Below are 14,866 nucleotides of genomic sequence, written 5' to 3'. Positions count from 1 at the left end.
CAGAGTCTACTTTACTTTTTTTCTTCTATACTAATAGGATGTTTCATGCTACTTACTCCCTGGAAAGCTATGTATCAGGTTATTGGCTTTGTGACATTAAAAGAGCTACAATGTGCCTATACTGTGGCTTCTCACACTTAACTATTCTGAAATGATTATTAAATATTGATTCTTCAGAATAGATTCAATACAAAACACAGCCTTTCTCAAGTACAAGCGTGTGTCCTTCGTTCTGTGCTGGTTTTATCTAGATGTAACAGGATGTCAGAATGGGACTCTTTCTTTGTGGTATGATACATATCAGTTACCAAAGTATGTATGATTTGCCCAATATGCAAAATTTACAAAGGAAATGTACACAATTCTTAAAATTTCTCATTTCCTTGTAGATCATAAACTATTGAGAGAGTAAGGAAGGAAGGAGGATTTGTGAAAAGATTTCCATTAAAGGGAGCCTCTGATATGCAGTGAGTCCCTACCATCATTCTCCTCACCCCCAAGTTCAGTGAGAGCTTACTGGGTACACCCATATTTCGGGGGGTGTGGATTGATGCCTGATTCATGGCTGAGAAAGCAAAAGTGACCGGTGGCAGCAGGATCAGCGTGGCCTTCACCCTGAGTTTGTTGGGACCAAGGATGCATGAGAGCTGCACACTATGAGGAGAGAGAGCCCCGCTGGAGCCTGAGACCCCCTTGGTGAAGTGACAACTTCTAGCAGTGAAGTCCACGTAAAATCACCCGCCAGAGATCTGGGCAGAGACGAAGAATGACAGCTGGAAAACAGACAGAATCCATTGCTCACATCGCGGCGCTTGCAGTGGAGAAACCTAACCAAGGGGTCTCCGCGGAACCCAGGGACATGTGCAGAGAGGACAACTTCAGCTATAAACCTGAGAATCGCATGGCAATGATGTGTCCCACGACATTTACAATACCATGAGAAAATAACATCTTCACAATTTAGAAATTTGATTTACTTCTCATAATTATTATCCATGTGTTATTTCCAGTTCTTTCCCCTTTATTTTGCTTAGTAAAGAACTGATATGGTGGCTGCAGACTCAAAAACGTTAAGAGTATTTCGAAAAATATTTTTTTTAACCTAACAAAGCCTTGAGTTAGGGTTTAACCAATTAACTCCAAATTATTCATTAATTAAATACCTAGAAGCCCAGTCTCCCAACACCAGGCACTTTCTGCCAAATCCAGGGGCTTCTCCCAGAAGGTCATATCTGAGCTGTATGTATGTTCAGTGGTTCACTGAAGGATGCTAGCCAGCGTAAAGGATGAGTATGAATTTGTCAGGCGGGAAAATGGTGGTTTAGCAGAACACTCTTAGGGGGCTTGTGCAAAGGCACTGGGGCCTTCGGCAGCTCGTGAGGCCGAGTATGACAGACAGATGCAGGGAGATGGAGGTAAAGGTGTAACCAGTCCTAATGCCAAGTCTCTTGTAGATCAGGCTAAGACATTTGAACTTTATTCTGTAGGAAAAAAGAAGCATAGTAGTATTTTAAGTCTGGAAATTATTCAATTAGGTTTCTCTGGTAGATGACACGGGTAGCGCTATAATGGGAAGTCCATTACAGTGATTTCAGTGGGGAAGAGGTTGGTGACAAGCGGGCTGTTGCAGTAAGATGTGCAAGAGAAGACTGAAGAGGAATGGAAGCTGTGACAGCGGGACTGGACGGGACAGGAGCAGTAGGAACCGTAAGACTTGGAGGGAATAGGATCCTGGGTTTTGGCAACTGGCTAAATCCCCAGGTGAAGTGGGAGGCTTTGAGGACCACTCTGAAGACTGGTTACAACACTCTGGGCCTCAGGAGGCTTTCATTTCTTTTCTTTTTTTAAAAGAATACGTAATTTGCATTTCAGACTAAGACACTTTTCAAAATTGTTAGGTATTTTCATATATACTTAAAAACAGATGCTCTGAAGCAGCCCAAGAAGACTGCGTAATATGAGAAACAAAAAACCCAAAAGAGAAAACAAAAAAGCTCTCAGAATCTGATAAAAGCTTTGGCCTGAAGTAGAAGGAAAATGCATGACTTCAAGAACCACAAAGCGGATATTTTGACACTGTTTCAACCTGCACAGTAAATAAAACCATGGAAAAGTCTGCATAGGGCATTAAAAGGCTCAAATAATAATGAATGGTCCAAGCTTTTTATGATTGGCTACTCACTGATTTTTGCCTTTCAAATATGTATTCAGATTGATCACTGAATAAAAGAAAAACATGAGTGAATAAAAGAACTGATACAAAAAGAGCTTTCCAAATGTAAATCACACTGTAAAGTTGCAAAATGCTTTGTAGGTAAAAGATCTACCAGTTCTTGTTTTTTAATCACACCCTCCTTCACTAAGGCAAAGTACTAAAACATCTCATCTAACCTATAAAAGTGCATGGAAAAAAATTAAAAAAAAAAAAACACTTGGCAGCAATTAGTTGTATCAAAAGTCTTTTTGGTGGAAAATAAAAAAATTCCTCAACTAGTCTTGAGAGGCTGTGAGTCTCCGTGTGTGAACAGTAGGCTTGACAGTCAGAAGACGGGTTTGGAGCTGCAGTTACAACCACATTTTTCTTCAGCATTGTTCTCTATGCACGAGCCATAAACATGCAGCCCACCAGAAAAGCAGAGATTCTAGTCTATTCAATTGGCAAAGTGTTTTGTTATTTAAAAAAAAAAAAAATGGTGCTGGATATTAATGAGAATTGAGAACTGCTGTGGAATGTAAACTGTTTCAACCTGTGCTAGAAGAAGACAATGTAGCAACATAGCTCTTTGTCCTGTGACTCCAAGAAAATGTTTTAACATAGAGAAAAGACTTAAGTAAAAACTGCCTTTTGCAATATTATTCACAATGCAGGAAAACTGAAAGCAACATTAATGTTCAACACTAAACGATAGTAAATGTATAGAATTATGTTTATAAAGATAGGGAAATGCTCATGTTATAATACACTCTTGAAAAAAACACCCAGTATACACAATTGTCTGATTTCAGCATTTAAAATCGACATTTTAAAAGGCATTTAAAATTAGAGAATACAATATAGTAAGCAGTGGAATGGGTACCTTTTCATTATTTTTTGTATTTTCTATAATTACCACAAATTTTAAATATAAGTTTTGGAAATTGTATCTGGTTTACATATTTATTTTCTAAAGGTACTCACAGCTTTAAAAACTATTTTCTAAAAGTTAAACACCTAAAAGCAAATACTTTACATAAAATTCAAGAATAGCATGTTTTTCTTTTTATATATTAACTTTGTAAATTATAGGAAGGAAATGGGTAACGCAATTGCCCCTCTCGTACCTTCAGATTATCTGGCAGCTCCGATCGCCCGGCATACCCCGGGTTCATTGTTATAAAGACGGCGCATGTGGGGTCAAGTTTTAGTTCAGTTCCTTCAAATAGCAGCGTATCAGCACCTGCATTAATACCTGTGGGTAATCAAGAATAAAATGACTTAGCAACTCCACATATAAATGTGACTTGTGCCATTCATTACCTCCCATAGTTCTACCTTTTTTTCACATAATACAAAGGCAAACTAGTCCATTACCTCTTTGGATAGTAAGAATTTGTTGAGCAACCACAGAAAGTACTTCCAAATCAATTCTGTTAAACTCATCAAAGCAGGCCCAGGCTCCACAAGATAACAGTCCCTGGGAGAAAACAGTAATGAAATTTTTCAATTTTATCTGATTGAATATTGCATTTTCACCTGATCTTTTCAAGGATTTAATATCTATCAAGGAAATTGCTATTCACCTTTATCTTTAAAGATGGCATTTCTTATTACCAATTCATTATTATGCATGAATAAAGGGTTTGATCAATTGGAAAATTTTCCAATTGGTTTTTTTACTTTCTGTATATGTTTTAGCATTTGGGTGTATACCTGTAATTTCAAAGTCTTTCTTACTTTTTATTGACAAGTAGATTTGTATTTGCTTTTTCCACGTGGGCTCCATAGAATGGGTTGTAACAATCCTCTAAATAAGATGTTTTCTATGGCCAGTGAGACTGCTTCGTGGTCTGAGGACCTTAAAAGCCACCTAACATAGTTTGAGGTCCTTGTTTTCGATCCTAACTCACAGCTACCTCACAAATATATGCCTTCTGCTCATAAGGAGAAACTGGAACATCAAGCCTGAGTAGCTCAGATTCACGTTTTAAACTGTTTCTTTAACATATATTTGTCAAATGCACATTCTATATAGGTTGTATGTATGTGTGTTTCATTGAGTACCTGCCATGTGCCAGGCATTAACACTTTGTATATAACTTTTACATAAGCACACTAAGACTATATCATATAAGATATTAAGTAATTAATTAGTCTAAGTCCACACAGCTAATAGCAGCTGAACTTGTTCAATCTACTGAACCACACTGGGTTAAATGAACTCTATGTATGTCAGAGTGCGCTCATTTTCATTATATGGAGAAGATTCTATCTGTGACGTTGATCTTTAATACATGCTATAGTAAAAGGCTTAGAAATCACAGAGAACAGAATGCTTGTGAAGTCACACATTCAGTTGTACAGATTGTGAGGTTCTTAAAAGTAATACCCATGTCTTTTTTATTTTGTATCTCCATTATTCCCCATAATGTAATCCAAACACGGTGTCCATATAATCAATAAATACTTATTGACAAGCAAATTTAATACCATTCAGCATATGGATCTAAATTAAAGAATTAAGAATATCATTATATAGATTCAAAAATTGAGTAATACCTACCAGACATTTCTTTAAATATTTATGAATATGTGAACATCTGGTATAAAAATCTAACAAATAGATTTGCTATTTTTTAAAAAATATGTTTTTATTGTTGTTTTTCTTTTTAGAGAGAGAGAGGAGAGGGGAGTAGAAACGTCCATATGAGAGAGAAATATAGATCAACTGCCTCCTGCACGCCCCCCACTGGGGATCAAACCCGCAACCTTAGCATGTGCCCTGACTGGGAATTGAACTGGAACCTCTCAGTCCATGGGCGATACTCAATCCACTGAGGCTCACCAGCCAGTCTAGATTTGCTATTTCTTTCTTAAATAATCATTGCAACAAGGTTGTTTATTATTACAGAGGATGATAACAACGGTAATTGGTCATTCAAATGTTTTCTTGATATTTTACTCATCATAATATTAGCTTTTTTAAAAATCTTATTCTAATTGTTTCAACACCACAAATGTAGAGAATTTTTATATTCAAATTTGTTATAAAATGACCAGACCATATTTCAACCAGGAAGAGCTTACTGTATGGGGTAGGATTGGTATATTCCCTTGTGTTAGTTTCATTATTATTCATTTATTTAAAGATTTTTATTGATTTATAGAGAGAGAGGAAAGGAGAGGGGGAGAGAGAAAAATATCGATGTGAGGGCAAAATATGGATCAGCTGCCTCTTGCACGCCCCCTACCAGGGACTGAGCCTGCAACTTGGGCTGTCCCTGACTGGGAATCAAACCGGCGATCTTTGGGTGCATGGGTCAATGCCCAACCAACTGAGCCATACCAGCTGGGGTCATTAATTTTTTTTAAATGTTAACTTCTTCTGGAGAAATTTGGAAAAGTAAGGATTACAGAATTTTTTACAATTTTTTAAAATTACGAAAAAATAGAAATAAAACAAACAATTGGAGCCCATAATCCCAAATGGATAATTTTGTATTCAGTTGTACCACCTACCATTTTAAGGAATAATAGGCTGTAGCAACACATTGCTAAACTGACAAGCTGTCCATAGGTTTAGAGACTTTACATACTAATCCTCATTTTGCAATCTTACAAACTCATAAGAGTGGGATTCTGACTCAGAATCGGGAAAAAAAAACAAACAAACAAACAAAAAACCCCACAACACAGATTTTTAAGTTCAACAAAACTAGAACGTGTCTATAAAGGTATATTCCTGAATCACAACTTGTTAATAACAAGATCTACAGTTAAAGAAGTCTTCAGATTCCCACAGCCTTCTCATGATGTGGTCGTTCTCAAACACTGTATCTGCCCCCCTCATTCCTAGCAGTAATGCTGACCCATTAGCCTGGGACTGCAGGGGGAGACAGAGCTCCTTCCCAAACAAGCTTCCGTATGACCCCGCTACTCTTGAGACTTATTGAGATGGTACTTTAATTTTAACTTAAACTACAATGTCTTCTACTTGCATTAAATCATGTTTCTTTATAAACATTATAAACAGCTCCTTATAAACAACCTTCCTCTCTGAGCCATAATAATCACATTAAAATAAATAATAAAGTTTCCATTCAAACCTTAAAGAATTTCCCCAAAGCCAGATAATCCAGCCCATCAGAGCAGTTGAACACAACGCATTGCTTGGCTACAGCTTTGGCCAAGTCTTTGGTAGTTTCTGTCTTTCCGGTGCCAGCTGGGCCTTCGGGTGCTCCCCCAAGGTGCAGGTGAAGGGCCCCAAACAAGGTTCTGAAACACAGGAATAAGCAATCTTTGTAGGGTAAGGTGATGTTTCCACATCAGTGAAGAAGGGAAAGTTTAAACTGAGAGCCAAATTTCCCACTTCCAATACAGCTGTAAGAGAGATCTCTACCCTTTGAGACGACATGGAGAGACCTGGAGAGTGTTATGCTAGGTGAAATAAGCCAGTCAGAGAAAGACAAGAATCACATGATCTCGCTTTATGTGGAACATGATGAACAAAATAAGCTGTCGACCAAAAGAGATCCAGAAACATGCAAGTAGGGAACAGATGACAAACCTCGGAGGGATGGGGGTGGAAAGAGATAAATCAAAGAACTTATAGGCATGTATACACGACCGACCGACAGGGACACTAGGCTGGAGAAGGCAGGAGGGGTGGGAGTGCGAAGGAGGGGGTCAATGGGGAAAAAAGAGGGACCTCTTTCAAAAACAAAAAAAAATTTCCCACTTGCTCTTCAATAATCTCTTCCTTCCCACTAATCTCTAAAATTCTCTGTGCATTACTTTGTTACTGTATTTTACTTCCCAATCGCTGTATAGGTGACAACATCTACACAAACTCACTTTTGAAATTCAATGCTGACTTCTGGTCTCTAGGGAAAACTCAGCTCACCTTGAACCACCCAATTCCCCCGCTGCAAGCATATAGAAATGCTACATACCAGAAAACAGTACGCAGGCATTTTTGAAAGAATGAAAAGAAAACCACCAATGAAGAGGGAATGAAAAGCTAGGAAGCAGTAAGGCGCTGACGCTGTTGAGGTGCCTGTTGCTTCAGTACCGCACATGACACATTCACACAGAAACAGGAAAAAGAAACATCAGACCGAGCAAGGCAGGGGCTGCCGCGACCCACCCACAGCAGCCTGCAAGGCTGCACGTCTGCAAAGGGAACGGAAGCGACTCGGGCAGCCCACTGAGGACAGGCGAGAAAAGAGTCAAGTACAAAAGGGAGGATCTTGTCCGCCACACAGGGCGCGATGAAAAGCCCACGTTGTTCATGAAGGTGGAGCCCAAATTTCCATCGCCTATGGACACATGAACTCAAACTGAAAGATTAACATTAAAATTTCATTCTGGACCAGAGAAAACCCTAGGGCCTTCCGCAGACACTGTGAAACTGCTCCATACAGACCCTGAGAACATGCAAGAGCGATGGGGTACAAGCATGAGACCAACGTCACATAAACACAGAATTCCAGAAAATTCCGTGTTTCAGGGGAAGCAACAAGATGATGTCTCGAATAATCCAAAAAGAAGAGTCAACATTTCAAGAATATATGAACAATGTAAAAAACAACAGCAATACCTGACAATACTTAGAGCGGCAGAGCTGAGAGGAAGAAGCCGGCAGAGAAAGAGAAATTAAAGATCAAGTTGAGAGTACAATTAAGGGCCTAGGAAAAAATAACAGGATACGTTTACTGGGTGGAAAATAATTTGTAATTTATAAGAAATAAGTGGTCCGGAGACGAGGGAAGGTTGTTTCCAATACAGTTTACCTGTAGCACCTGTCAGTGAGGGGAGTGATAACCAGCCGAGGGGAATTACCCAGGTACTCATATCCATATCGTAAACCAGCGTTAATCATCTTTGTTTCTAAATGATTTTCCTAGGATAAGTCAGAGAAAATGAAGTTAGCTTAAATAATAGAATTTCAAATAATATGCAATCTCAGGCTTTTTTTTTTTTATAAATAATAGCCACCTTATAAACAACATCTTTAAAATTCTCTTTTAAGACATTACTTAATTCAATAGAAGAATTCAAAATCTAATTTCCTTGACTTAACAATCGATGTCACTGGCTTCAATTTTTCCTGTAGACTATCTTTGGAAAATATATTTGTTCCTTATCGCTCCTGTATTTTTTTAACTTGCTAACAGTTTTTATTTCATTTTTATTAAGGTACAGTTGACATACAGCATTATAGTAGTTTCAAGTGCACAACATAATGACTCAATATTTGTGTGTATTGTGAAGTGGTCACTACAAGAAGTCTAGTTAATATCCATCACCACACATAGGTACAAAATTTTATTTTTGATGAGAACTTTTAAGATCTACTCTCTTAGCACCTTACAAATATGTACATGGCATCCCCATGATTTGTTTATTTTATAACTGGAAGTTTGTATCTTTTCATTCCCTTGGCCCATTTCTCCCACCCCACCCCACCCCACTGCCAGCCTTTGGCAACCAATTTGCTCTCTGTATCATGAGCATGATTTTGTTTTGCTTTGTTTTGTTTTAGATTCCACAGTTAAGTGAGAACATACGGTGTTTGTCTTTTTCTGTCTGACTTTTTTCATTTTGCACAATCCCTCAAGGTCCATCCATGTTGTCACAAATGGCAAGATTTCATCATTTTTATGGTTGAATAATATCTCATATACATACATGTCACGTCTTCCTTATCCATTCATCTATTGATGGACATTTAGGTTGTTTCTATACCTTGGTTTTTGTAAATAATGCTGTAATAAATATGAGGAGAGGTGATATATCTTTTGAGTCAGTGTTTTTATTTTCTTCACATCCTCAGAAGTAAAATTGTTGAATCATACGGTAGTTCTATTTTTTAGTTTTTGAGGAACCTTGATACTGTTTTCTTTAGTGGCTACACCAATTTACATTCTCACCAACAGTGCACAAGGGTTCCTTTTCTCCAGCATTTGTTATCTTTTGTCTTTTTGATAACAGTCATTCTAACAGGTGTGAGGTGATATTTCATTGTGGTTTTGATTTGCATTTCCTTGATGATTAACAATGTGACCATCTTTTCATATGTCTTCGTTGGAAAAAGTCTATTCAGATCCTCTGCTCATTTTTTAATCAGGATAGATGATTTGTAAATATTTTCTCCCATTCAGTAGGTTGCCTTTTCATTTTGTTGATGGTTTCCTTTGCTGTGCAGAAGCTTTTTGGTTTTATGTAGTCTTCTTTGTTTATTTTTTTGCTTTGTTACCTTTGCTTTTGATGTCAGAGTCAAAAAATCATCACCAAGACCTATGCCAAGGAGATTACTGCCTTTTTGTTTTCTAGAAGTTTTATGGTTTCCGGTTTTACATTCAAGTCTTTAATTCACCTTGAGTCAATTTTTGTGTATGGTATAAGTTAGTGTTCCAGTTTCATTCTTTTGCATGTTGCTGTTCAATTTTCCGGACATCATTTATTGAAGAGACTCTCCTTCCATTGTATAGTTTTGGTTCCTTTGATATAAATTAATTGACCATACATACATAGGTTTATTTCTGAATTCTCTGTTCTGTCCCTTTGACCTGGTGGGTTTTTTACTAACACCATAGTGTTTTGATCACTATAGCTTAGCAATATAGTTTGAAATCAGGAAGCATGATGCCTCTAGTTTTGTTTTTCTTTCTCAAGATTACTTTGGCTATTTGGGATCTTTTGTAGTTCCATACCAATTTTAGGATTGTTTGTTCTATTTCTGCAAAAAAAAAAATTGCCGTTGGAATTTTGATAGGGATTGCATTGAATCCTCCATAGATTACTTTAGATAGCAGGAACATTTTAACAACATTAATTCTTCTAATCTATGAACATGAAATATCTTTATTTACTTGAGTCTTCTTCAGTTTCTTTCATCAATGTCTTATAGTTTTCAATATATAGGTCTTTCACCTTCATGGTTAAATTTATTCCTAGGTATTTTATTCTTTTTGATGCAATTGTACATGGGGTTGTTTTCTTCCTTTCTCTTTCTGGTAGTTTATTTTTCTCCTGTATCTTCAATCATGTATCCACCTAATTTTACTATACAGTGGGTATTACCATTATCACCATTTTACAGATAAGGAAACTGATGCTTAAAGAGAGTAACTTGCCCAAGTCATACACCTGGTAAGGGGAGGACCTGGCATTTGAAACAATGATTTCACACTCTGAGCTCCACTATACACACTCTTCTCACATATTTTTTCAGGCTTCTGATTCTTTTATCTTCTCTCCTCCTACCCCATACCTCCCAAGACTTTCACAAAAGCAAAGATGATGAGAACTGTATCTCCAGTCATGAGCTTTCTCCTCCCCCTCTCAACAGGCCCAGCCTTTTCCACTGCACTGTCGCTGTTCTTCTGCCTCCCGGTGGTGACTTCCGTCACCAGCCGCCAGATGCCCTGAGGAAAACCTTCCTTCCAGATATATTTCTGGATCCTCCAAGTGATGAACAGGAGACATTTTTAATGATTAAATCAGACTAAAACAGTCTGATTTTCACATTCTATAGATGTATCATAATCTATAAATGTAAATCTAAACTGACTAGTTCCAACATTTTGCAGATTCAGCAAGCATAATGACTCATTTAAAATGAGTAATTTTTTTATAATTACTCATCATTTGTGTACATCTCTATGTATTTATGTATTTCTATGTAGTAGTACATTTAGATATGGAGTTGGATATGGATATAGATACAGTTTTCATGCAGATGATATAGAAGTATTCTGGCTGCCTTAATCTTCAATCTGGAGAATACTTGTTTGGGTATGGTCAGCTGTCAGCAAAAGAAAATTCTATATTACTGATACTATTTATATGTGAGCAAGCAAGCACAAAGTAAAAGCTATGAGCTGAAATTGCTATGTAATAACATTCAGTGGTATCACTTACTTGCCAGTAGTACCTAAGCTGACTTAACCATTCAAAGTCAGAGTCACCACTAACTTTTTTATTAACAAGTGATGTGAGGACATCTCTAGCATGAACATCCAGCACCACGAGGGCTCCCAACGTAACACGATTCTGCTTGGACAATTTGCCACGGACCAAGGTGACAATATCATCAATTTGTCTGTTACATTTTCCCAAGTATTGCTCAAGAGGCTGAAAGATAACATGATATAATTACTCGATAGGATCAAAATACTTTTGAAAAACAATTTGAACTAACATGTACACAGAATGTTTTCTACCTTCTTATCATGATTTTCCATATGACACAATTTAAAAATAATCCATTTTTCTTACCACAAAGGTATTAGGTGAACAAGCCAAACCTGGCCAGATATTGTGGACAGTTGTGGGTTTTGTCTTCCCAACATTCTTTCCTTTCCTATTTCCACACCTCTATGCTCTGTGGTTCTTCTCACTAGCATACCAATCTGAAGCTATTATAAGCCTTTTTCCCTGCTGCAGAATAAAACCTGCCTGAGACCAGTAGAGATTAAAGATAGACAGCAAGATACTAACTACAGCAGAAAGAAAGCCCCGAGACCCCGATTCTGACTGCCCCTCCTCGGATCGCACAAGTCCTTCTAGTACTCTTGTAGGATTTCTGAGTAGTGTTTGTGCCACTTAATATATAAAGGTCCGAATAAACAGAACATCTCACATTTTAGTTTATAGTGAACTAATTCCAATTCTAAGGCTTGCTTTGGGGTCTCTTTTCTGGTGGGTACGTGCAATTAATAAGTTAAAAGAAGAGAAGGTGAACAGAAATCCAGTTAGATCCATGCGAACTGCTGAGCGTAAGGGAAGTGTTGCTGGGCTCCGGCAGGCCGAGGGGGTGTCTTCACCCCAACAGTATCTAATAAACCTTATGCAGCACTGAGTTTATTTCATTCCTTTAGGGCCAGGTACGTGGCAGCAGAGAATCTACAAGCGAGGATTTCCAAGAATAAGAAAAAGTTTAAAGGATGGAGGATGGAGTTGGGGATGGTAAACTGTTTCTTTAAGGGGTTTCTTTTTTTTATTCCTTGACATAATTTATCTTTTTATTTTATTTTAAGGAAGTCATTTAAAAAAAAAAAGTTTGGTTCTTGAACACTAAGGCCTTTATATGACTTACATGATTGTTATTAATTTGCTTTTGAAAGTAGTGAAAAATATACTTCTATTCCACCCATGTTTAAATAATCATAAGTGTTTAAATTCTTGGGCCACTCAGTGAATTTGAGTATGTAAATTAGTAAGGGCAGTTCTGATCCAAGGAACAGAACCGAGGCCATTTGGTGCATCTTATTTCATCAGGAAAAGCCCGGATCTCACATCCTGTAGTTCACCACAAGGCATTAAAAAAATATAATTTTAGACCAGAAAGTACAAATTATATGTCCATCAAAATTTATTACTATTTACATAAGCAAAATGTATTTTTATATAGTAGAAAAGCAGATTGAGAATTAAAATTGAGCTTCAAACTGTGGTCATCTGAGTTCCTTAGGAACTATACTATATGAATCAATAAGAAGTCAGAGACTCTAGGTTGAAAAAAAAATCATGATATTGGTAGTATTTTTGTTACATTTTAATCCTTGTAAACCATTCTGCACAGTGAGCTAATGAATCTGAAGTTAACTACTATCATATTCGGCCAAAATGGAATCGGATATTTTTATAATACCAAGATCCTTCTACATATACCAAAGACACACTGACTCAAAATCACATCAGTACTTACGATGCCCAGAGCTCCGTGGCAGCTGTGATCCTTTCACCCCTCTTACCCCCTAAGGCCTCATGTGGGCTAGGTCCACACTCGGCATTCACTGAATAAACAGATGGAAGCACAGATCACGAGGGGAGCGGGTCCTCTGGGAGTGTGACAGGACCACATAGCGCTGTGGTAGCATCAAGCCCCAGACAACGTGGGCCATCCGCAGAGAAGGGAGCATCCAGTCTGCTAAGAGGCTGCCAAGAGTCTCCAGCAGCGCAACCGAAGTCACCACTTTCAAACGTGAACCACACGTTAATTAAGGGGGAGAATTACCAACACAGAGAATAGGAAAACACATGCTAGCCTCCTGAGACAGACCACAGGCCGTGGATGAAGGGCACACTAAAACAGGGTAATCACCAGCAGATGAAAAAGAAAGAATTCATGTTTAAGGGCACATATTAAGCTTAATTTCATACCATAAACCATCTTTTGAAAACACCATAAAACACAGTGGAAGAGGGCAATCCAATCGGGCAAAGAACAATAACAAAAGACTGACTTGCTAAATCTTGCTGAACTAGCTTCCGAGGACCTGAGGTCTGTGAAGTGCAGTTGCCCTTGGGGCAGGGGTCCTCCGTGGCTTTCTCTGAGAAGGGCTCCAGATCTGTACCATGTTACATGAGGGGGCTGGGGAACGGAATAGACTAACAAAGTGTAAATAAACAACTCCATCTCAGTAGCAGCGGACACTGTTATAAACCAAAAAACTATTTGTGTCTGTATGAAGTATAGTAAGAATTACAGGCAGAGCAGATAGTTTTAAACAGAGGACATATTGAAAGGTAGTAACCTAAATTACCTGTCCCTTGAGATTCAAATTGTGCTTGGGAGTTAGGTTGGAGCATGAAAGGATTATAGTTAACACGTTAATGCCCTGCCTCAACTCTTACCTGTTCCCGCCTGCTTGGAGTAAGCCCAGGAAAAACTACAGTTTTGACAGAGAGGTGGAGGTTTGTTAACACTACATTCAAAATGAAAAACAGTGGAAGATGCCTACGGATTTGGTTGATTTGCTCACATTTGCTTCAGACTATTTCCCTGTGGTGGTGAGTAATATAGCTGGTGGTTGGGGGGACCAATTTAGTATTACTAAATTCCTACATCGAATATATTAGAATATTTCAAATTAAGCATCATTCAAAATATTAGTAATTATTGATTCAAAAGCAATACATTAAAAATAAATATAAAATTAGTCAAAATGCGTCTGGTGCTTTGTCTTCACAGGACCGTTTTACTCCAGGTGTGAAAAGGAATTATCCTTTCTGAGTTTAGAAAGTTTCTCAGTCCTGTTATAATTTTATTTTTCAAGGCACAAAAATGTATATAATAACAAGACTGAGACTCAAGTACCCTTGACTTTTTGAGTGTCTTTATTTATAATAACTATTGAAAAAATGCTAACAAACTTGGGGGTAGTAAAAGCTCACCTCTTTCCCTGGCTGTTTTGGCTTAGTGCTTGGAGCGTTGGCCCTCAGACCAAAGAGTCTCGGGTTCGATTCCCAGTCAAGGGCACGTACCTCAGTTGCAGGTTTGATCCCTGGCCCCTGTCGGGGTTGTGCAGGAGGCAACTAATCGATGGGTCTCTCTCTCCTTCCCTCCCTCCCTCTCACTCTATATAAAAATCAATGGAACAGTATCCTTGAGTGAGGAATAAAACAACAACAAAAATACCTTACCTCTTGTCCCTCTAAAATAGCTGCTTGTACTTCTATTGTCCAAAAGGTTTGGGATACACAGAGAACTGTCTGCCCAGGCCAATCCCGTACCCACTTAATTCGTTCATATTGTGTATAAGCCAAAATTGCATCTTTAATCACCTAATTGAAAAAAAAAATGCTAAAGATGAACAGCTTCACACTTGAACATGCTATACAATGAAGAGCTAAACGGTGACGGATTAACTCATACTGCTC

General features: G+C 38.0%; 1 protein-coding gene across 1 annotated transcript in view; it reads right to left on the bottom strand.

Moving 5' to 3' along the window:
- Nucleotides 1–14,866, bottom strand: part of DNAH7 (dynein axonemal heavy chain 7) — a 211,659-nt gene that overhangs the window by 131,306 nt on the left and 65,487 nt on the right. Inside the window, exons 22-27 of the mRNA XM_036253338.1 lie at nucleotides 14,630–14,770; nucleotides 11,123–11,335; nucleotides 7,990–8,099; nucleotides 6,304–6,472; nucleotides 3,572–3,674; nucleotides 3,322–3,449 (exon numbers count right to left, since the gene is read on the bottom strand). Coding sequence (XP_036109231.1) covers nucleotides 3,322–3,449; nucleotides 3,572–3,674; nucleotides 6,304–6,472; nucleotides 7,990–8,099; nucleotides 11,123–11,335; nucleotides 14,630–14,770 — 864 coding nt within the window. The remainder of the gene's footprint in view (nucleotides 1–3,321; nucleotides 3,450–3,571; nucleotides 3,675–6,303; nucleotides 6,473–7,989; nucleotides 8,100–11,122; nucleotides 11,336–14,629; nucleotides 14,771–14,866) is intronic.

This window comes from Molossus molossus, unplaced genomic scaffold (genome assembly GCF_014108415.1).
Source record: "Molossus molossus isolate mMolMol1 unplaced genomic scaffold, mMolMol1.p scaffold_m16_p_11, whole genome shotgun sequence".
NCBI classification, from domain to species: Eukaryota; Metazoa; Chordata; class Mammalia; order Chiroptera; family Molossidae; genus Molossus; species Molossus molossus.
Note: the sequence above shows the minus strand (reverse complement) of the source record. Positions and strands in the feature narration are given on the sequence as shown.